The sequence below is a fragment of the Schistocerca serialis genome, chromosome 9 (genome assembly GCF_023864345.2).
Source record: "Schistocerca serialis cubense isolate TAMUIC-IGC-003099 chromosome 9, iqSchSeri2.2, whole genome shotgun sequence".
NCBI lineage: Eukaryota > Metazoa > Arthropoda > Insecta > Orthoptera > Acrididae > Schistocerca > Schistocerca serialis.
In genome coordinates this window covers 15,217,325-15,239,476 of record NC_064646.1, presented here as the reverse complement: position 1 = coordinate 15,239,476, position 22,152 = coordinate 15,217,325, and the positions used below count along the sequence as shown (strand labels likewise).

The 22,152-nt window shown below is 39.3% G+C and overlaps 2 protein-coding genes across 3 annotated transcripts in view; one reads left to right on the top strand and one right to left on the bottom strand.

The window, feature by feature from the left end:
- LOC126419296 (biogenesis of lysosome-related organelles complex 1 subunit 2) overlaps nt 1-7,090 on the bottom strand; it is a 61,083-nt gene extending 53,993 nt beyond the window's left edge. Inside the window, exons 1-3 of one of the 2 annotated variants that reach the window (XM_050086469.1) lie at nt 6,905-7,090; nt 6,698-6,828; nt 6,426-6,537 (exon numbers count right to left, since the gene is read on the bottom strand). In XM_050086469.1, coding sequence (XP_049942426.1) covers nt 6,426-6,537; nt 6,698-6,828; nt 6,905-6,953 — 292 coding nt within the window. In that variant the 5' untranslated portion in view covers nt 6,954-7,090. The remainder of the gene's footprint in view (nt 1-6,425; nt 6,538-6,697; nt 6,829-6,904) is intronic. The other variant, XM_050086470.1, reaches the window with a different exon arrangement.
- LOC126418755 (uncharacterized) lies at nt 7,030-20,979 on the top strand. The gene is made up of 3 exons (XM_050085680.1): nt 7,030-7,063; nt 7,112-7,345; nt 19,908-20,979. The coding sequence occupies exons 1-3, from the start codon at nt 7,030-7,032 to the stop codon at nt 20,774-20,776; spliced, it is 1,137 nt and encodes a 378-aa protein (XP_049941637.1). The 3' UTR covers nt 20,777-20,979.
- Nucleotides 20,980-22,152: the final 1,173 nt, after the last annotated feature.

The following is a 22,152-nucleotide window of genomic DNA, read 5'->3' as shown; positions in this document are numbered from 1 at the left end:
GAGATGACTTTAATTTCCTGAGCACAGACTGGGATGTCTGTGGATTCACTGCATATGGTATGGACAGTCAGTCTTGTGAAGTACTTTTAAACATGTTTTCCAAAAACTGCCTTAACAACTAGATCGACAGCCCACATGCAGTGTAAATATTGTAGGCCTTGTACCTACAAACAGGACTGACTTTATCGACAGTGTCAGTGTAGAGGCAGGGAATAGTGATCAAGATACCACAGTGACAACAGTTAATTAAGTTAAATAAGTCCATCAGTAAGCTAGGAGTGTATTTATGCTAGAAAAAGTGGCTAAGCTGTTGTTAGTGTCCCACTTAACCAATGAATGGACAGACGTCAAGGAACTGTGGCCAAAATTTACACCAATTTTTAATGATGCTCTGGTGATGTACATGCCAAGTTACATGATTAAGGATGGAAAAGACACTCCATGGTTTAATAATCAGATTTGGGAAATGCTGAGGAAACAGAAACTGTTGCACTCTTGATTCAAAGAACTTGCAAATGTTGACAGGTAAACGTTGGCATAAATGTGTGTGTCAATACCAATGTGAATGCATACAACAACTTCCACTGCCATACCTTAGCAAAAGATCTTGCTGAGAACACAAGAAAATTGTGGTTGTATGTAAAATCACTAAGCAGGTTGACAGTATCTAACCAGTCACTCATCAACCAGACTGGTGTGGCAACAGAAGACAGCAAAGGGAAAGCTGAAGTTTTAAATTTATCGTTTAACAAATCATTCATCCAGGGGAATCACACAAACATACCATCATTTGCCTGTCGCTAAGACTCCCTCTTGGAGGACGTAGAAACAGGCGTACCTGGCATAGAGAAGCAACTGAAAAAGTTGAAAACAAGTAAGTCGTCAGGTCCAGATGAAATTCCAATTCAGGTTTACAGAGAGTAGTCTGCGACACTGGCCCCTTTGTTAGCTTGCATTTATCACAACTGCCTTGCCCAGGGCAAAGTCCCAAAAGACTGGAAAAAAAAAAAAAAAACACAGTTGACTTCTGTATATAAGATGGGTAGAAGAACTGACCCAAAAATTATAGACCAATATCCTTAACATCAGTTTGTACTGGAATTCTAGAACATATTCCGAGTTCAAACATAATAAATTTCCAAGAGACTGAAGAGTTTATGTCAACAAATCACCATAATTTTAAAAGCACCGCTCATGTGAAATACAGCTTGTTCTTTTCTCACATGATATGCTGCAAAATGTGGATCAAAGGAAACAGGCAAATTTTACATTTCTAGATTCCAAAAAACTTTTGAGATGGTACCCCCACTACAGACTGTTTAGGAAGGTACAAGCATACACAATAGTTTCCCCACATATGTGAGTGGCTCAAAGACTTCTTAAGTCATAAAACCCATTACATAGTTCTTGGCAGTCAGTGTTCATCAGAGACAAGGATATTATCAAGAGTGCCCGAGGGAAGTGTGATAGGGACACATTTTCGCGAGATAGAACCACTATTATTTTCTATATACTTCAGTGGTACAGCAGATAGGGTGGTCAGCAATCTGTGGTTATATGCTGATGAAGCTGTGGGTTACGGGAAGGTGTCAAAGATGAGTGACCGTTGGATGAGACAAGGTGCCTTAGAAAAAATTTCTAGTTCGTGTGATGACTGGCAGCTGGCTCAACATATAGAAAAATCTAAGTTAATATGGAGTGGGAAAAGCATACTCACCATGTTCGGATACAGCATTGGCAGTGTCCTGCTTGACACTGTCACATAATTTAAATATCTGGGCATAGTGTTGCAAAGCGATATGAAATAGAACAAGCAGATGAGGATTGTGGCAGGGAAGGCAAACATCAACTTTGATTTATGGGGAGAATTTTAGGAAAGCGTGCTTCATCGGTAAAGAAGACCCATACAGGATGCTAATGTGACCTATTGTTAAGTACCGCTCAAGTGTTCGGGATCTGCACCATGTCGGATTAAAGTAAGACTTTGAAGTAGTTAAGAGTCAGGCTGCTAGATTTGTTGCTGGTAGGTCTGAACAACACACAACTGTTACAGAGATGCTTTAGGAACTTAAATGGGAATCCCTGAAGGGAAGGCGATGTTCTTTTTGAGGAACACTATTGAGAAAATTCAGAGAACCAGAGTTTGAAGCTGTCTGCAGATAACTCCTACTGCTGCCATAATACATTTCATGTAAGGACCACAAAGGTAAGATATGCAAAATTAGGGCTCATTCGGAGGCATATAGCAATTAGTTTTCCTTTGCTCTATCTGCAAGTGGAACAGGAAAGGGAATGACTAGTAGTGGTACTACAGAATATATATGTAGACGAACAACAACTTAGGCTGTTTGCAGCTGATACTGGGGTATATGGTGGGGGACGGGGTGTCATCCTTGAATGACTATACGAGGATACAAAATGTCTTTGACAGAATTTCTAGTCAGTGTGATGTAGGGGCAGATTGCTCTGAATGTAGAAAAATGTAAGTTAATGTGTATGAGAAGGAAAAACAATCATATAATGTTCGAATACAGCATTAGCAATGTGTTGCTTAACACAGTCACCCTGATTAAATATCTATGCGTAACACTACAAAGTGGTATGAAATGGAATGAGTATGTCACATTGGTGGTCAGGAAGGCAAATGCTCGACTTCGTTTTATTGCAAGACTTTTGGGAAAGTGTAGCTCATTTATAGATGAGATGGTCTATAGAATGCTAGTGCAACCCATTCTTGAATTCTGCTCGAGTGTATGCGATCCCACCAGGTACGATTAAAGGAAGATTTCTCTCAGACAGTGGCACGTGAAGTGCCCTCCGCCATACACCGTTTGGTGGCTTGCGGAGTATAAATGTAGATGTAGATGTAAAGGAAGATATCTAAACAATTCAGAAGCATTCTGCTAGATTTGTTACCAGTAGGTTCAATCAGCACGAAAGTATTACGAAAATGCTTTATCAACTTAAATCAGAATTCCTGGACAGAAGTTAACATTCTTTTTGTGAGGCACTATTGTAAAAATTTAAAGAACCAGCATTTGAGGCCAACTGCAGATCTATTCTACTGCCACCAATGTACATTTTGCATAAGGACCACAAAGATAAGACAAGAGCAATTAGGGCTTGTATGGAAATTAGGGCTCGTATGTAAGCATATAGACAGCCATTTTTTCCCTGGTCTACTTGTGAGTGAAAGAGGAAAGCAAATGACTCGTAGTGATATGTGGCAGCCTCCAATAAGCACCTTACAGCGGGTTGCGGAGTATCTATGTAGATGTAGCTAGCGGGCACATTATTGTAACCCAGATGGATACGAAACCAAAACCCACAACATTATTACAAGCTTATACACCTACTAGTTCTTCAGATGATGAAGAGATTGAAAGAATTTATGATTAGATCCAGACAGATAGTTAAGAGACAGACAAAAATAGGAGAGAAGGAAAAATAAGCATAGCGGTCAAAATATTTGTCTTCCTCAGGAGAAATCCCGCCTTAATAATGGCCTCAATTCTGCAAGGAAGGGAGTCTACATGTTTCTTCAATTAAGCTGTATCCCGCTGAAGATATGTATTGATGAATGAGCTAAGAATTTGTGTCGATGCTGATTACTATGTTTCACTTGCTGTTTCAAATAATCTCAGATAGTTTCTATGGGGATTGAGACTGGGTGATTTAGCAAGCTAGTCAAGGTATGATAAGAGTGCCTGATTTTTTGCCAAACCAGAAGTGCATCTGTACAGCCCTGTGAATACAACTGTTGTCATCTTGGAAGACAGGAATGTCCACAGCACATTCATCATGAAGATGTGGAAGACAGGGCAGGACTTTGTCAACAATGTTGAAATAAGAATCCTTGGGTGTCAATGGAAGCATCCGATTCCACCAGTCTGCTTTTACCCATGACATAATGGAGTGATGTATGACATCATTGTGGCATGGAGTTTTTGAGTAGGTTGTGTTTGTAGATATGTTGTACTTGACAGTGGCCTCTGGTGGTGGAAGTGGATGTGCTGAGTTTAACTTGTGGTATTGGATTCATTTGAGTTTTGGTTGTCATCATGCTAATGTGGCTTTGAGTTTAGGTAATTGGCGCGGTAATGCGAGTTGTGGAATTGTTTTCAGTGAGTGATTAAGGTTCTTTTTGTTTATATGTTTGGTATTTTTGTTAGGTGTAATTAGTTTGGTGTTTGTTGTGCAGAAACAAGTCTAATTTCTTTTTATTGTTTTTTCATTAGGTATGGATCTGATGTGAAGTTTCAGCCTTTGTTGGTAAGTAATTTATGTTTTGGTTTTATTGTATAGTAATTATTATTGTATAGTAATTATTTGTTTTGGGATGGTACAGATTTTCTTTTATTGTTGTATATTTAGCTTATCCTGCCCTAAACCCCCCATTTTCCGTGATTGTCCCATTGGTTTCATTTTATTTTTGGAGTGAAACATTACTGTCATTTTTGTTTTTGTTCACATTTGTTGGCATTGGTCTGTAGCGACGTCATTGTCATCATTTTGTATAAGCTGGAAGTAGCTGTATCTGTCATACTGATGACTTCATGGGTCAAAGCAGACAAGTGGAATTGGATGCTTCTGAAATGCCAAATCCTTGATCGTGCTCACTGTAACCTGAAAGAGTAGGCCTAAGTTATATTGTAAGAAACATTCACAGAACTTCACAGAACTGCCTCTAGGCTGAACTATATCCTCCACACATTGTGGTGTAAGGATCTCATTGGCCTGTCAATGCACTGAACATTTTGCATTATTTAAAAAGGCAAAACTGTAAAGTCAGACAACACTACATGACTACATGCCTCCAATGAGTCAGTGTTTGTCCTATTTCTATGCTGTTTGAAGATGTGCAGCTTTATTTACCATTGTGTGTAACGGCCTTTTGTGAGGTACCCAACTCCAAATGTTCACTGCACTCCGTTCCCTTCTCAATGTTCATTCATAAGCAGCTGAGATGGATTCACTGACAGAAGAAATTTGTGCTGGGTATCAAACCAGTTGTCACTGGCAGAGAGTTTAACACTTGTCTCTGATCCTAGATGGTTACGAACATAATATTATCACTACTCTTACGTTGTGTTATGTGGCTGCAAGGGCTACGCCTTTCCTTTTAGACACTTTGGAGGGTCCAGTTTGATACATCAACACAGGGGATAACTTTAATCATAGTGTGGTCATACGCTTGTCCAAACATGACGATGCACTCCTGCTGTTCTGTCACGTTGCCATGTCAACCACTCTTACTGTTTTGATTCCATACAACCGACTGGCTTACACACACAACACTTCATGGCAATGACTTGAGTCAGCAGTGGATGGTTACATAATCATCTAGTATTAGTTCTTCACCAGCTACAGTGCTCCAAAGTGATCAGTGCACTCTTTTTAAGGATGTGACTAACATTTAATGAGATGATTTTAATACAAGAACATGGACTGAGGAAAAGCAACGAAAGAGGAAGCTGCCTGGTACACATTTACACAGAGCATATTTTAATGGCGGGAGAAGCATTTCTGAAAAAAAAACACAAAATATAAATTGATAGCACAAAATATAAATTTAAATGTTGAGATGTGCTTTTTGAAGGCAATTGTCTAGACTGTCCAGCCTTGTACAAAAGTGAAACATGGGTGATAAAAAATTCACACAAGAAGAGAACAGAAGCTTTTAAAATGTTGTGCTACAATAGAATGTTGAACATTAGACGATCATACTGGATAACTTATGAGGCAGCATACATTTGAACTAAAAAGAAAAGGAATTTATGCCGCAAAATTACTAAAAGAAGGAATTATAACAATAGTGGAAATCTCTGGATAGAAAGTATGTAAAATAAGGGAAAGGCAACAACTTACCTATAGAGGATTGGTGCACGGTGCTCAGAAAGAAGTAATAGAAGACAATTAGGGGGCCTAACACTAGCTTCCAAGCTATTGTTCTTTTCCTTTTAAGTATATATACATTCACACAACACAACCACACAGACACCCAAGAGGGTGAGGTAAAAATGGTAGATGAACGTCATGGCTCAACTACAGTAAACAGACTGAAATGGATGTGGGTTGCAGTAGTTACGTAGAGGTGAAGAATCTTGTGTAGGATAGACTAGCATGGAGAGCTGCATCATACAAGTCTTCAGACTCAAGATGACAACGACAGTGCACACTTAACATAATAATCCTCTCACTGTACAACAGCTACACTTTTATCACATCCAAGAGAGATAGAGATTATAGCCAAAATATGTAATCAATAAACGATTTAATGTTGAACAAGTGCAACAACGGGTGTCGTACCACTGGTCAAAACCCAAAAATCGCAAAACTGTTATCTGTTGCACAGGAGAAGTTGGCATATTAGTCTCTGACATCAAGCAATAACAGCTTAATATATTACAGCATTATCTGCTTACGTTTCTCATTCAGTTCCGCCATAGTCTTCGAAACACTTCCAGCAATCTGCTTCATGTCAGCATATTTTGTTATCGTAGCACGATTCATCGCTTCCAGCAAACGATAATCGTCCTAAAAACATAACATAAATCAACCCTCAAGTTAAACGAGTGTATAAGGAATATAATGAACATATCGCACGTAATTTAACACTGTTATAAAGGCGAGTACATCCACGATCGAACATCGTTGTCACATGTATCACAACCTAGTGTATAAGAACACTACCTACCAATGTGGCTGTCAGCTCTCCATACAAATAATCTGCCGTTTTCTGGAACATGTTTGTGGCAAGGCGGCTTAAGTTCGGATCGTGTGGGTCGAGGGCTTCAAAGCTACTTGTGCTTGTTGACAAAGTTGGCCCTGAAACACAATATTTATTGGGTAGGCTTACTTCCTTATTGTCACACGCCGCAAAAGTTTATTTACTGTATCGTACCTCTTCTGGGTGAGTCTGTAACACCTTCACTATCACCTTCGTCAGTCATATTCAAAATAGCGCAGATTTTCTATTATTTACTTCGGCAACACTACTCGTACTCTCACGAACATACTTCTACCTTTATGCGATATAAACAAACAATTGCTCAGCTGGAAAGTGACGTCAGGTGACGTAAAGAGGGGCCAACGTGCATTTATTTACCAGAGATCACCGTTTACTTCACACACTGCGATGTACAAAAAATATCTCTGCAAACAACTGAGGGATCCTGTCATGTTGTTACAGAAATTTTTGTGGGGTCTAAAAGCCTTCATTTACCACTCTTAATGGAAGAAAGGATGAGAAGCAGACTTGATAAGCCTGTAACTTTGCATTTTGGTCCCTATTGGGCTTGGGGCACGATGAAACATGGGATACAACGTCTCTACGGTCTAATAAGTAATTACTAATTATTCATTCTCGTGACGCTGGAATGTTATGTATATCTGCCACAGTGAACGTTTTATTTTTATTAAGTAGTTGACACGTGCAGAGCTGGTTCTGTGCATAGATTCAATAGGGTTACAAGGGATTAGCGAAATGTGCGGAGAGGCCATGTTATACGCCAAAGGTTGCACTGTTACAAAATGTTAAAGTTCACTGTTATTAGAATATTCTGAGATACTACGCTGTGGTTGAACGAATGTTTTGGAAAAACCCAACTTCGTCCCATCTGCGAAAGCTATCTTAGAGGAATGTAGCTTATAAATGATAATACGTGTTTGGAGAGAGAATATTGTATGCATGTGACATGGTAGTACTGGAAAGCGACCAAAATGGGGAACAGCTTGAGAGAAAAATAGATATTTCTGCAAACGTCGTGCCCAATACTCCCAGAAAAATAGACTGGTTTTCCGTACTCTCTCATGTAGGTGAGGAATGGTCTCCAGTAGATGTAGGCAAGGCATAGCAGGCTTTCAATAGGAAACCAAGGATTTCAGAAAACGCATGAAAGGGGGGAAACGCTTTTTGTTAGGTAGTAGTCACGTAAGAGATGTAGGCCAGTTGTTACAGAAAGAACTAGGAAACAGGTATCAAGTCACATTTTTTTTCAAGTCAACAGCGAGATTTAGCTAAATGATGGAGAATATAAATTTTTTTTGGAAAGGAGGACGATGTAATAGTGGGTGGAGGAGGGAACAGTATGAACAGGAACGATGACTACAGTATTGAGAGTGACCTGATAAAGATAGCTTCAGCTACAAGCCATACAAATGTTCAGGTTGTTCCTTTTCTAGGCTCCTGTTGAACATCTCTGAGTCTAGTTAACATGGTGCAGCTTAAGTTGTGACATAGTCAAGCTGGAAGCCTGTGACCAATACTTGTTAAAAAAAACATCACATGTCGTAAGATATAAAAAGTAATTTTTAACATCAAGAAATGTGTCAATTTTAGTGACCTAATAAAGCAGTGATATAAAATGTATTTATGGGTAACATAGATTTAAATCAACTGCTCATGTCAGGTGCTGAATCAAACAAAGATTTTGTTTGTTTTGATGCTGTTGAGAGGTGGGGTTTTACAAGACATGGGCAGTGTCTCAACAGGAATGGGAAAGGGTTGTGTTGAGTTGACAGCAGATTCATTAAGGGGAAACACTAACACTCATGAGCATATCCCTGTAGCAACTAGTATGAAGGCAGTATCTTTTTCAGGGTAAATTTAGAATTCAAGCTATCATTATTAATAGAGGTAAAATCAACTGAAAATTTTGGGCCTAAAATGCATGGAGAAAGGAAGAGTTGCCATTTACATTATGAAGGGATGTAAACACTAAAATACTGACACCCATAGATTTTGCAGTGATCAGCCTTTTGAAGCACGTGCTGTAGTAGAATATTTTCATGGAAGTCAACAATAATAATGATAGTAATAATAATAGTCACAATATACTGGGCTTCATCTGGTGATTTTGAATTTTTTATGGAACATCTTGATGCTTTAATGAAATTGTTGACTTCCAAGCAGAATGGGGTAATATTAACTAAAAGAGCTTAATTTAAAATACCTATTCTAAAGTTATATTTGAGTCCCTTGCCAATTCATATAGTCTAGTTCCTCCGACATTGTTATAGATGCATCAAACTGCAAACCCATAGTGTAGTTTCTATGGTTAATGACCTCTCACAGTGCTGTGGTCAACTACTGATGTTCATTATTATGACGTAAATAAGAATAATTGGAAAACTACAATTGGTATAAGCTTCTCATAATACTTGGATACGCACCGCAGCATCAGGCTGCTGACATGCAGCACTTTGAATATTCCCCCAACTGCAACTACGTGGGCCAGCCACCGGAGGCCACATGACTTACGCATATTGCATGGCATCCGCCGTGCTGTCCACGGGAGTCTTCCTCTTTAGGAGCACAGTGCAGCAGTCGCTCGCCCTCATATTGTGTTCTTATTTATTGTCAGCAATTGCTTGTATAAGTACCTGGATTGTTTCTTTGTTTGTGTCTGTGTTGTCAACTGTTGTTTACTTTTATGTAAAAGAAGAATAAACTGTGGTTCGTTGTGGCCATTTGTGTCTTACAGTACGAAACAACTGGTAATCAGTGTGGTGTTCACCTCCATGTGCTCAGTCTGTTTGGTTGTTTTGTTTTGTTTCTTTCCCCCCCCCCCCCTTTTTTTTTCTTTTTTCTCAGTTTTTGATGGAGGCAGTGCTCCAATCTCTCCTCGAGCAGCAGCAGGTTCTTAAATTTGCTATGATGAACTTGTCAGCCACATTGACTATGCAGGCTTCCACGCTGTCAGTGTATCTGCTGCCCATTCCCCCTTATGACGGTGCAGCCACAAACTGGAAGGCTTATGAAAAGTGGCTTCATTAACACTTCCTCACTTTTGGTGTCACTGACACAAACATATGCAAGGCTTTGTCCTTTCTTGATTTCTTCTCGGATCTACCAGTTGTGCCAGTAACCGCCACTCCAGGAACCTGCGTCATTTTTGTTTGATGAAATGTGTATGTTGTCATCAGTTATCATTGTCATTGCAGTGCATGTAGAGTTCTATCATTGTCATAAAAAATCCCCACCAGGCCTAGCGGGCTTGGGCGGCTGAACTCCATGGCCTCAGTCATATGATTCCTATACTCTTTTTTTAGGTCTGTGACACCATCATTCAGCTGGCTCTTGACAGTGAGGTATGTCAGCATGCACTACAGTGAAAGAATCTTTGGCTGAAGTGTTAAATAATGCTCAATCTTTCAAGGTATCTCGTGCTGCTGGCAATCAGATTGAAGCTTGATGTGATATCACTGTGGTGGTTCCTGTTCCTGGTCATCAGATATCGATCAGTCCTCAGGGGGCAGAAAATGTAGTAACCATACAAATACAGCACACCATGCTGGACAGTGATGTGCCAAACAACAGCAGCAACAACCACAACAATGATACAAGGATGGTTCTGAACGGCCAATAGCTTACACATCGAAAATTCTCAACTTTGCGCAGCAGTGATACTCCAAAGTTAAATGAAAGCGCTTGCTATCATCTATGCCCCCAAAAATTGTGTTCTTCTTTGGGTCTAAGTTCCCTCTCATTACTGACCTCAAGCCCTTGGTTTCATTCTTTAATGCTTCTGCTTCGTTGACCGACAAATCAACACATCGCCTCCAGTGTTGGGCCTTGTTTCTGTCTCACTGCAACTATAAAATACATTTTTGGTCTACCATGCAATATGCAAATACTGATATGCTGTCCCAGCTTCTGATGGGGTTGGATCGTACTTTCGATCAGGATGAACTCCTTTGTTTTCATGATTAAGGCACAAGATATGGTGGATGGATTTTTTCCTACGGTCTCCCAGGTCACAGCTGCTGTTGCTGCCGATCCGGTTCTGTACCAAGTTGTTCACCTCATTCAGCATGGTGTCCCACTCAGGCCTACACACAGGGTATCTGATTTCTGGTCCTGTGTGGAGCTATTTTGCTCTCTGTCATTGCCTTTCAGTAATTAGTGGTGGTGTTCTCTCAGCTGTGAATAAGCTGTCACCCAGGGTTGTGATCCCAGCACAGCAGTATGTGCTCCAGCTCCTACAACAGAGATGTTGGGGGTCTCACATACTAAGTTATTGACCCATCAGCATTTGTTTTGGCCCAGCTTTGATGGTGACATTGTGCATCTTGTCACAATCTGCTATCCAACAGGCAGTGCCATGGGTGATGATCTCTCTGTAGCCCACACTGCAGCATTCGTGGGAAAGCATCCATGATTTTGTGGGATCCTTCCCTAATTCTTTCTGGTTGTTGGTTGTTGCTTTCTCTAAATTTATTTATATGTTATATGCTGTCTTTCACCGTCAACCACAACTATGATTCATGCCCCCTCAAACTTTTCGTTCTATTGAAGGATTGCCGTATATGCTTGTGATGGATAATCGTCCACAGTTTGTGTCCCAGAACTTCCAAAATTTCTGTGCCCGTCAAGGTGTTTGCTAGTTGACTCCTCCTTTTCGTTCCCAATCTGAGGCGAAACATCTCATCTGCAAATCAAGGGTCCTCCAAGCACGCATTTACACACTTCTTGAATTCATACAGGTTCATATTTGTGGAGGAGCTGAGACCAGCCAAGATGCTCCATAGTCACCAGCCACGCACAATCCTGCATGTGCTTATGTCGCCCCACCAATGACCCTCTTTGCAGTTCCCTTCTGGCTCCGCGGTCTGAACTTGTGGGTTCAGCTACTGACTGACATGGATTCTGGTCATGGTCCGCAGTTGCTGAGGCTACTGCCTCTGATGATGCACGCCAGTGATGGGCTGGTGACGTGGCACTACAACCAGCTGCATCTCACGCCATGGTGAGGGCCGCAGGTCTGCTGCCACCAACTTCACCTCCTGCCTCTGTGCCTGTCCCAGTCTTGTGGGGCATCCCTGCTGCAAGTGTGGACCCACCCTCCTCACAGATACGGCCGCCTCGTGCCTCTTCTCTAGGGTCCAGCTCTCTGTACCTGTCCCAGGCCTTCTCACAGTACCATAAAATGAGGTGAATCCGACAAGGTGGTGTCAATCCAGTCATTTACCAGTTTTCCCACATTTGGATAATTGAGCATAGAATTTTAACAATTACATTGCAGCTGATCGTTGTCATGAATTCTTGACTAATCTATAAACAACAATAGCATATTGGAGTGTGTGCTACCAGCAAATCACATTGTCAGTGGGTGTGTGATTCTTGTGCTGCACCTATGTAGTCAACACAACAGTGTGAAAACTTCTGCTGGCGCCTGTTACCTCTTAAGTGTAACTGGTAAGTTGCAATGTTATTGCTTGCATCTGCCTAGTCACTATGCAGGCCTAATTACAAAATTGCATTTTTGTAGAGTGAATCCGATCATGCGATTATACCGAAAGGCTCTGGGACCAACATGGAAATCTTAACTACAAACCAGAATTTCTTCTAAATGTGGTGAAAGCTGTCAAATCAGGAAAATTAAGCACCCGGAAAGCTTCAGAGCAATACACAGTTCCATATACAACATTAAATGACAAACTCGAGGAAAGGTACAAATACAAAAAAAGGCCAACCAGCATTGACCAATAGTGAGGAAAAAAGCCTGGTTAAATGATTATTGTGTTGTGCGAAGTGGTGGTTTCCTTCAAGAAATAATGAGGTTAGGAACATTGTACAGGCATATCTCAATCAAGCCGGGGGAACTGAAAAAGGATTTCATGATAATCGACCTGGACACAAGTGGGTAAAATCTTTTCTGAAAATATTTAATGAACTGACTGTTAGAGTAAGTGGAAAATGTTAAGAGGGCAAAGGCAGCAGTTACCTGAGAAACAGTGATTGATTGTTTTAAAAACCTTGAAGTGACCTTGAGTGGTGTCCCTCCCTCCAAAATTATAAACTGTGATGAGACAAGCTTTTGTGACGATCTTGGATAAGTGGAAGTAATAATGAAGCAAGGCATAAGACAGCAGCTGCAGACAGCTCAGTCCTCCCAACGTGCACAGTTTACAGGGCAAAACACCTCTACGATAATTGGACTGAAGGAGGCATAACTGGTGCAGGTTATAATAGGAATCAAAGTGGTTGGTTTGACCTAACAATGTTTGAATCATCGTTTGTTCAAATTGTCTTTCCTTATGCCTGGCAATTGGAGGGACCTAAAGTGATTATAGGTGACAATTTCTCGAGTAATCTGTCATATAATGTTATTAAACTGTGCCAGGAACAGGACATTAAATTTGTATTTCTACCACCTAATTCCACTCATTTGTGTCAGCCAGTTGATGTGACCTTTTTTAGACCTTTAAAACTTGCTTGGAGAAATGTGCTAAATTATTGGAGAAGGAAGAATAGAGGAGTGGTGCCAAAATCTGAAAAAAACCCTTGAAAATATACCTATCATGTCCAAATCAAAGTAATATCTGGGTTCAGAAAAGCAGGAATTTTTCCTTTCTGTCCCGATAAAGTCATTTCACAGATTCTAGAAGCAACCGATAACAATGCACATGGCACAAGCTCATCAGAAGTTTCTTGGGCAGCAGCCTTCGAAATGCAGTTGAAACAGGTTTGCTCTCATGAAACAAAAGGAAAGCTGCACCAAACAAAGCATTTAGCATTAACTCCAGGAAAAGGAATTGTTATCAATGACTTCAGTGAAAATTACGGTGACGGGGCTGCAAGCAGGGAGTCCCTATGTAACAGTGATCCAGAACAGCATGAGTCAAATGAAAGTGAAGATATGGACAAGGAGAAGGATAAAGATTGGCATGAATTTAAAGAAAAGGATTTCACTATAGTAAAATTTCCTACGAAAAAAAGTTTCAGGTTTTTTTTATTGGTAAAGTTGACAGCATCCCTAATGACATTTCTGAGAAAGAAAGTGCTTGATGGTAATGTTTATTTTGTCTTTCCGGAAATTGATGATGCAACTGAGCCCAAATTATTAAAAAATTTGTTCCAGAATGCAGAAGGTGAAGTAAATTTATTTTTGAAGGGATAGATGATGATGAGATTGAGTAAATACTTTTCACATTGATTATGACACACAATAACTAAAAATTAATATTTGTTTGTCAAATTTCGTAAATGCTAGTGGTTTTATGGCATAAATGTCAAGTTTAATATCCATTTGTTTAGTCTAGAAATTGTAAAATTTTGTTGCAAATACAGTAATATATTTTTAAAAAATCATAATAGCGATCTGTTTCACTCCACTGGAAGTCCGATTCTGTTCCTACATACAAAATACGATGGTGATCAGATTTGCCCCAACTGAGGTGGTGAAACCGATCAACAATTAACTTGAAATAATAACTGCTGTTATAAACTAAAAATAATGTAATACATGAATATTTCACTAAACCACATTTAAATAGGAAGGGGGGGAGGTTAACGAAAATCTCGCGTGAGCGTTTTAAGTCAGAAAATATATATTATTATAAAAGACAATTTTAATGTGTCGACCAATCTGTATGACCTCCCTGAACTGAACTAAATGCTTTACACATGTGAATGCTGGGATTCCCCGATTTGAAACAAATGGTGCACAGTTATCAGATTTCACTCTGTGACTGTTTGCTGTACTGGTTGAAATCACTGTCTGTTAGGCAATATGTATAAAGCCGATGTTATTGTGTTCAACATCGATTTGTATCAGACTTTTACATTGCCTAAGTTAAGTGTCATGCCAACAAGTTGAAACACATTTGCAAGCAAGAAGTTAATCAGAATGAATTTTTACTCTGCAGCAGAGTGTACACTGATATGAAACTTCCTGGCAGATTAAAATTGTGTGCTGGACCGAGACTCAAAGTCAGGACCTTTGCTTAGAGCAAGTGCTCTACTAACAGGGCTACCCAAGCACAACTCACAACCCACCCTCACTGCTTTACTCCTATTAGTACCTCATCTCCTACCTTCCAAACTTCGCAGAAGCTCTCCTGCAAAACTTGACTACCTCTCATGGAAGAAAGGAATTGTGCAGACATGGCTTAGCTGCAGATTGGGGGATGTTTCCAGGCAAAGGTCCCAAGTTAGAGTCTCACTCCGGCACACAGTTTCAAACTACCAGGAAGTTTCAAGAAGCTAATTGTTTATGGAAGGAAGCTAAGCTGAAGTTCACCAACAAGAATTCTCTTATTCATCATATAAATAAAAAAGTTGAAAGCTACATAATGTTACATGAAATGTACTCACAGTTGTGAATATAGACAACCATCAGCTGTATAATGGAATGATGACAATGAAAATTGGTGCTTGACTGGGACTCAAACCTGGCTTTTCCGCTTATTGCAAGCAGTCACCTTAGCATTTGGCTATCCGAGCATGACTCACAGCAGTACCCAAACTTTCATACATTATCAACTATGCATGAATGCATGCATATCGAATGGAACATTGCATAGTAATTCAGAATAACACAGGCACTCCAATATCGCCTTTATCCGCTGGCACCAGGCAAGCGAATTTCAAATAAAATGTCTCACCTGTACGGGAATATACATAATGGATGTATGAGTACAGATTGTACACACATGGTTGATGACATATGGACGTTTCGGTCTGAGTTGTGCCGAGATAGCCAAATGGTAAGATGACTGCTTGTGAAAAGCGGGAAATCCATGTTTGAGTCCCAGTACGGCACAAATTTCATTAAAATTACCAAATATGCAGCAACCAGTTGCTGCATATTTGGTAATTTTATGGTTTACAGTCGCTGCACGACTTGGGAACCACATGGAGCCCACCATTCACAAATTTCATTGCTGTCATTCCACTATGCAGCTGATGGTTGTCCATATCCGCAATTGCAAATTCATTTCAGGTATTTCCTGAGGCTGTAGTCACTGCAGTGCCTGTATGAAGGAACATTGCATTGTAATTTGGAATAACACAGGCACTGCAATATCGTACATAATCGTAGGGCTAAAAGAAAGGTACAATGAATGTTGTGTTTCATCAACAAAATAAGTAAAGGTTCTGTGACATGTCATGTATATAATGTACCAGTAGAAGATCAATTTTTTAGGGATCCATCAAAACAGTTCATATGATTTTTGTGGAGACTTATGGTCCATTTGTGTCTGTCCAGGGTCAGCATGTCTCAAATAGTGCCTTCAATAGTTAAAAACACTGTTTAACATACTTTCTAAATAAAACATGGTTTTAATAAAGTGTTTAAATCAAGTTTAAAACAAAGAAAAAATTCTCTTTTTATTTACTTTTACATGACTTGGGTAACTATCACATGGGGCAAGTGAGGGGCAGGGTGGGATTTAAAGAAAATCTCTCACATAATTAATGGACATCCTCTACTAGCCTTCTTTCATTATTTTTAAACCAAGTATTAGCAGTGATTAATTTGCCCTCTGTGCAAAATTCTACCAGGTGGCTTCCTCTCATTTCTTTCAGCTAGTCCAGGTTCCTTCCGTTTTGTACTGTTAAATTCCGGTCCTCCACCATAATTAAAGTTTCATCACCCTTAACTATTTCAATTTTGTTTTCTTTTTCTTTTCTTTTTTTTTTTTTCTCATCATGCTTTCTTTCAGTCTCTTCATCATCTGCGGAGCTATTTGGTATATGAACTTTTACTGTTGTGGAGGGTGTTGACTTAACGTCTGTCGTGGTACAATAACGTTTTCACTATTTTGTTCATAGAAACCATAAAGATGACACATTAAGTTGCAGACAGGCACAATTAAAAGGCACTTCCACACTAGCTTTCAGCCCCAGCCTTTTCCTGACACAGGCTGTGGCCAAAACTAAACTGTAAGTGTCTTAATTGTGCCCGTCTTTGTATCTTAATGTGTCAGCTTTATGGTAAGTAACAATCTATCTTTTTCCTTATATACTTGACCTGAAGTCTTGCTCTTCCTGCCACTTCACTTCACTAATTCACACTATATCTAACTTCCTTTTTTAAATTATGTAGTATATATACACAATCAAGTGATCTGTATAAAAATGATAGAAGAGCAACTGTATACCTGTAGCAGACTGATGGGAGCACCTAGAAGCATGTAACAGAAAACAGTATTCACACTAGCTTTCAAGCTCTTGCTCTTTTTCTAGCAAAAGTACACACATCGATATAAGCTGAATAGGATATTGCTGTCAAAGACTCTTGTAAGGTTACCAGCATATTTCGACAACTACTTTTTTTCCACTGCAGGTGCAGCATCCAAGGGTAGCAAGGCTGTACAGAAGACACTTATTGAGATGGGCTTGGTGACAACTATTAAAGTGTAGGTACAGATGGTGGTGCGTGCATTTTATATAAACAGATGTATTTGTGGAGATTGAAATCCAGGAGCTGGCTCATTGAGTTGAGAAGAGCAAATGAAGTGGATTTTTGGAGTAGGTGAGGTTCTGGAGGAAAGAGCAAAGGTTGCCCTATTCATGAGTCAAAATCAAGAAAATTATATTAAGCGATTTAACATTCCGCACTCCAACTAGTAGAATGCCAGTTTTGTTTTTCATGATAACAACGGCCTCCTCAGTACTCCTCGCCCAGAGATCCGAAGGGAGTTATTTTATCTCCACAGTATCTTACCCAGGAGGATGCCATAGTCATTTAACTATACAGTATCTGCATGCCCTTGGAAACATAAGAGCCGTAGTTTCCCATTGCTTTCAGTCATTCACAGTACCAGCATAGGAAGACCATACTGGCTAATGTTACAAGAGCAAAATAGTCAATCATCCATATGGTTGCCTCTACAAATACTGAAAACGGCTGCTTGTCCTTTTCAGGAACCATAGGTTATTTTCGTCTCTCCATTGTGGTTGCACCTTCATTGTGATTATCTGTATTGTTAAGGCATGCAAGCTACCTCACCTCACCTCACCTCACCTCACCAAGGTCTATGGTTCGTGACAGTTAAGGTTTATATACTGCAGAAAGTGTACAGAAAATAATTAATTTCTATTTGTGGACTGGAACTTTCACATTTGCCTATTAAAACTGAACAGATAATGTTCTTGGAAACAAAGTTTTTGTACTTGTAATTAATTTTACTAATTATTACTGGGTACACCAAGGGGAACTGCTTATGCAAGCTGTAGCAGGTGAGAGAGAGCATGACTTACTGTTTATTGCACTACGAATACAATGTTTAGAATATGACTAAAAGGACTGTTGATAAGCAACATCAAAAGTGTTTTCAAATGTTCCTTTACAAAGGAAACTCCAGGAGAATTTCCCCAATTTAAGTCTCGTACTACTGAAAAGATGAGTGAAATTACTGTCAACAGTGTCTGAGAAACAGCTGAAATCATTAAAATTGAATGAAGTTCCATGGTCCGGTGGAATCCCTATCAGATCCCAGACTGAACTGAGTTAGATCTCCTTGTAACTACAATCCATTGTAGATCCTTCGAACAAATAATTGCATCTAGTTTTTGCAAAAAAAGCACAGGTCACAGCTATCTACAAGAAGGGTAGTAGAAGTGACCCACAAAACTGCAGTCCAGTATCCTTGACACTTATTTGTCATAGAATCTTAGAACATATTCTGAGCTCTAACATAATGAGGTATCTTGAAAAGAATGAACTCCTCAACGCCAATCAGCACTGACTGTGAAAACATCGGAGCATGAGAAACCCAACTCACACTTTTTTCGCATAACATACTGAAAGCTTTGGATCAAGGTGATCAGATAGATGTAGTATTTCTTGATTTCCCAAAAGCATTTGACTCAGTACCACACCTACGCTTATTGTCAAAAATACAGCAATATGCAGTATCAAGTGGAATTTGTGACTGGATTGAGGCCTTTTTGGTAGGTGGAATGCAGCATGTTACCTAGGATGGGGTGTCATTGTCTGATGTAGAAGTAACTTCGGATGTGCCTCAGGGAAGTGTGTTGGAACCCTTGCCACTCATGTTGTATATCAATGATCTCACAGACAATATTAATAGTAACATCAAGCTTTTTGCAGATGATGTAGCTATCTGCAATGAAGCACTATCTGAAAGAAGCTGCATAAGTATTCAGTCAGACCTTGATAAGATTTCAGAGTGGTGCAAATATTGGCAACTTGCTTTAAATGTTCCAAAATGTAAAATTTGCTAAGTGCACAAAGAAAATAGTATCCTAAGACTATAATATTAATGAGGCACTGTTGGAATCAGCCAACTCATACAAATTCCTGGGTGTATCACTTTCTAGGGATATGAAATGGAATCGTCACTTAGGTTCAGTCTTGGGTAAAGCTGGTGGTGGACTTCAATTTATTGGTAGAATAAGAGGGAAGTGCAATCAGTCTGCAAAGGAGTCACAAATCACTTGTGTGACTGGTTTTAAAATACTGCTCAAGTGTGTGAGACACGTACCAAATAGGACTGACAGGGGATATTGAATGTATACAGAGAAGGGCAGCACGCATGGTCACAGGTCTGTTTAATCTATAGGATAGTATCACAGATATACTGCATGACTGAACTGGAAGACCCTTGAAGATATACATAAATTATCTGGAATGTATGTTAAAAAGGTTTCAAGAACCAGCTTTCTAGGAATGTACTACAATGCCCTATGTATTGCTCACATAGGGATTCTGAGGATTAAGATTAGAATAATTACTGCACACACAAAGGCATTCAGACAATTATTCCTCCCATGGTCAATAATATGAATGGAACGAGAAGAAACCCTAATAACTGGTACAATGTGATGTACCCTCTGCCATGCACCTCATGGTTGTTAGCAGCATATAGATGTAGATGTATACATAGAAGGTGCTTCTTGATTGTGATGTCATTATCAATGTTGTTTTGAATTGGAGTGTATTTGTGATCCCCATACTTTAATGGTCCCATATTTTCTGTATCAACAAATACCAACAACGAAGATGTGTCAGATATGTTATAGTTGATTAGATAAGGAATCTCACAGAGAATCAATGTCTTGAGCAAATTTATAATAAATTTCTAGGTAGAACATTTCAAATTTTTTATAATCCTAGAACACCTATTAATAACTGTTCATTTTTCTTATATAGCAAAACTGGAAGAATTAGGATACAATGTGAGGCTTGATCCTTATGATATCTGGGACCAGCTTGAAATCACAGTTAATGAAGTGATAATCTTCAAATGTCGACAGACGTTTTTAAAATATAACTGTGAACATGATGAAGACCCTGTATGCAGGAGAGCAGTTGAAGCTGTGACAGAGATGTATCCAAAAATAATTACTGCTGCACTAGCTGTGGAAAAAGTTGAAGAATTACCACCAGAAAGTCATCCAGCAGTTGCAGTTCTGTGTGATCTCATCAATTCCCTTCCATTACCAGAGACTCCAGTGGAAGAAGTCCTGAGGACACTGTTGGAGTCTCTGCCACTCATTGACACTATTCCAGAATCGATTATTTATTCCCTCCTAAAGACACTTTGGCTCTCTGACAGTGTTCCAGAGGGAATGATTCTTGAACTGGTACGTAAAATTCCGACACATGCTCCAGATGCTGCTTTAAGTGCATTGATGGAATCTGTCATGCAGAGTGCTGCAAAGTATCCTCCACATGCAATTTTACGTGAAATGCTTCGACGGCTGCCAATACCGACAAAATGCAAATGCAGAGAAAAGAAGCAGCCACCACCAAAAATGCATGTTACACCAATGGTTTGTACATGTAAATCATTAAGTGAAATAGAAGTAAGTGACATAAGAATTAGTGAAACAGGGATAACTGAAAGAGCAAGAAGTGAAACAGCAATAAGTGAAATGAGAATAAGTGGGACAGGGATAATCGAAATGACAGTAAGTGAAACAAGAGCATCTGAAACAGAAGAAGACAAAACAAAAGTCAATGATGAACCAGAAGCAACAAGGCATGTCAGTTGGGGCGGTGAAGAAGACAGTCCGTAAACAAAATTAGCAGGAAAATTGTAGCTAACTTCAGGATTCTACTAAAAAGCTAGATATTTCACTTAAATCGAAAAACTGCAAGATAAAATCTATTACATTATAAACTGAATTTAAGAAGGTTAGTGATTTTTTACAAAGAAAGAAATGGAAAATACAAATGAACAGCTGAAGACTTGCTGTAAAGAAAATTTTTACTTAATGAGTTGAGCACATATGTTTCTGAAATTAATAAACACTTACCAGAAGAAATTATCTCTGCATAAATTTCTTTTTATTGTAGAATGGGAGAGAGATATTGATGTGTTTAATTTTTTAATGATGTACTGTGTGTTCAGTTAAGTCTGTATTCCCGTTTTTGCACAATATTTCGCCTCAGTTGTCTCTTTCAGGTGCTGTTGTATGTACTTACAATGTGGACTTATTTCGGACTGAACTATTGCTGCTCACAGTCTGTTTTTATCAATGTGACTATGACACAGGAACTGAATTCACAGCTAAAGTTGCTAATGCACAGTAGGATTGCGATAATCATCTACAGATATCAACAATGCAGGAAACAATAAGGTCACTGCTTACAGTAAAGATGACATGCTAAGTTGCAGGCAGGCCTAATTAAGAGAGAGCTACACACAAGCTTTCGTCGGAAAAAGAGAAAGGCATATCATTCATTCATTCATTCACACAAAAGCCAGCACACCTCATGCACACATGATCATCAGCTAGTATGAAACTTGTATGAGCAATAAATTTTCACCATTGACAACAGGAAGGCAAGAAAGGGAGTGGTGGTAAAGTACATGACTGTCAGATTGTGCATCAGTGTCCTACATTAAGTTCAAAGCCCTGCCACAGTATCATACAGAGTGAGGGTGATCAGTCGGTGATATGCTCAACAACCTCCCTAATATTATTTGGGAGGCTCATATTATGTGCCTGCACCAAGTTTTGTCTACCAGGAAAGTATGTAATCAGTATCCAGTATGTAGGCAATGTGTCTCAAGAGCTAATTAACAAAACAAATAAAGGAGAGCAGAGATATAGCTCTAACAGAGAAATGTACAACTAACAAAGATTCTGAGATGAACCCAACCAGGAGAAACATCAAGGAAGAGTATTAGTGATAACGCAAAACTGAGTTCACTTGAGAAACAGTAGAGGAGATGGGCACAAGTCAGTGTAAGAGGACCAAGCATGTGAATGTGTGCATAATGAGCACAGCAATCAAAAAAATGTTGAGAGATGTATAAAGATGTTCCAGAATAACTATTTTTTCAGGTATGCTGCACCATCGTGTTGTAACAGAGACCAAAGTTTAAGTCAGTACAATAGAGGCCAACAGTTGTAATATGATGATGCAGTCACATACTTCGATTTTT

Excerpts from the sequence above, each read along its gene's own strand:
- LOC126418755 (XM_050085680.1), top strand. The coding sequence starts at position 7,030 with ATGCGATATAAACAAACAATTGCTCAGCTGGAAA. Across the intron at positions 7,064-7,111 it reads AACAATTGCTCAGCTGGAAA|AGATCACCGTTTACTTCACA; the intron begins GTGACGTCAGGT and ends TTTATTTACCAG. Across the intron at positions 7,346-19,907 it reads ACGTCTCTACGGTCTAATAA|CAAAACTGGAAGAATTAGGA; the intron begins GTAATTACTAAT and ends TTTCTTATATAG.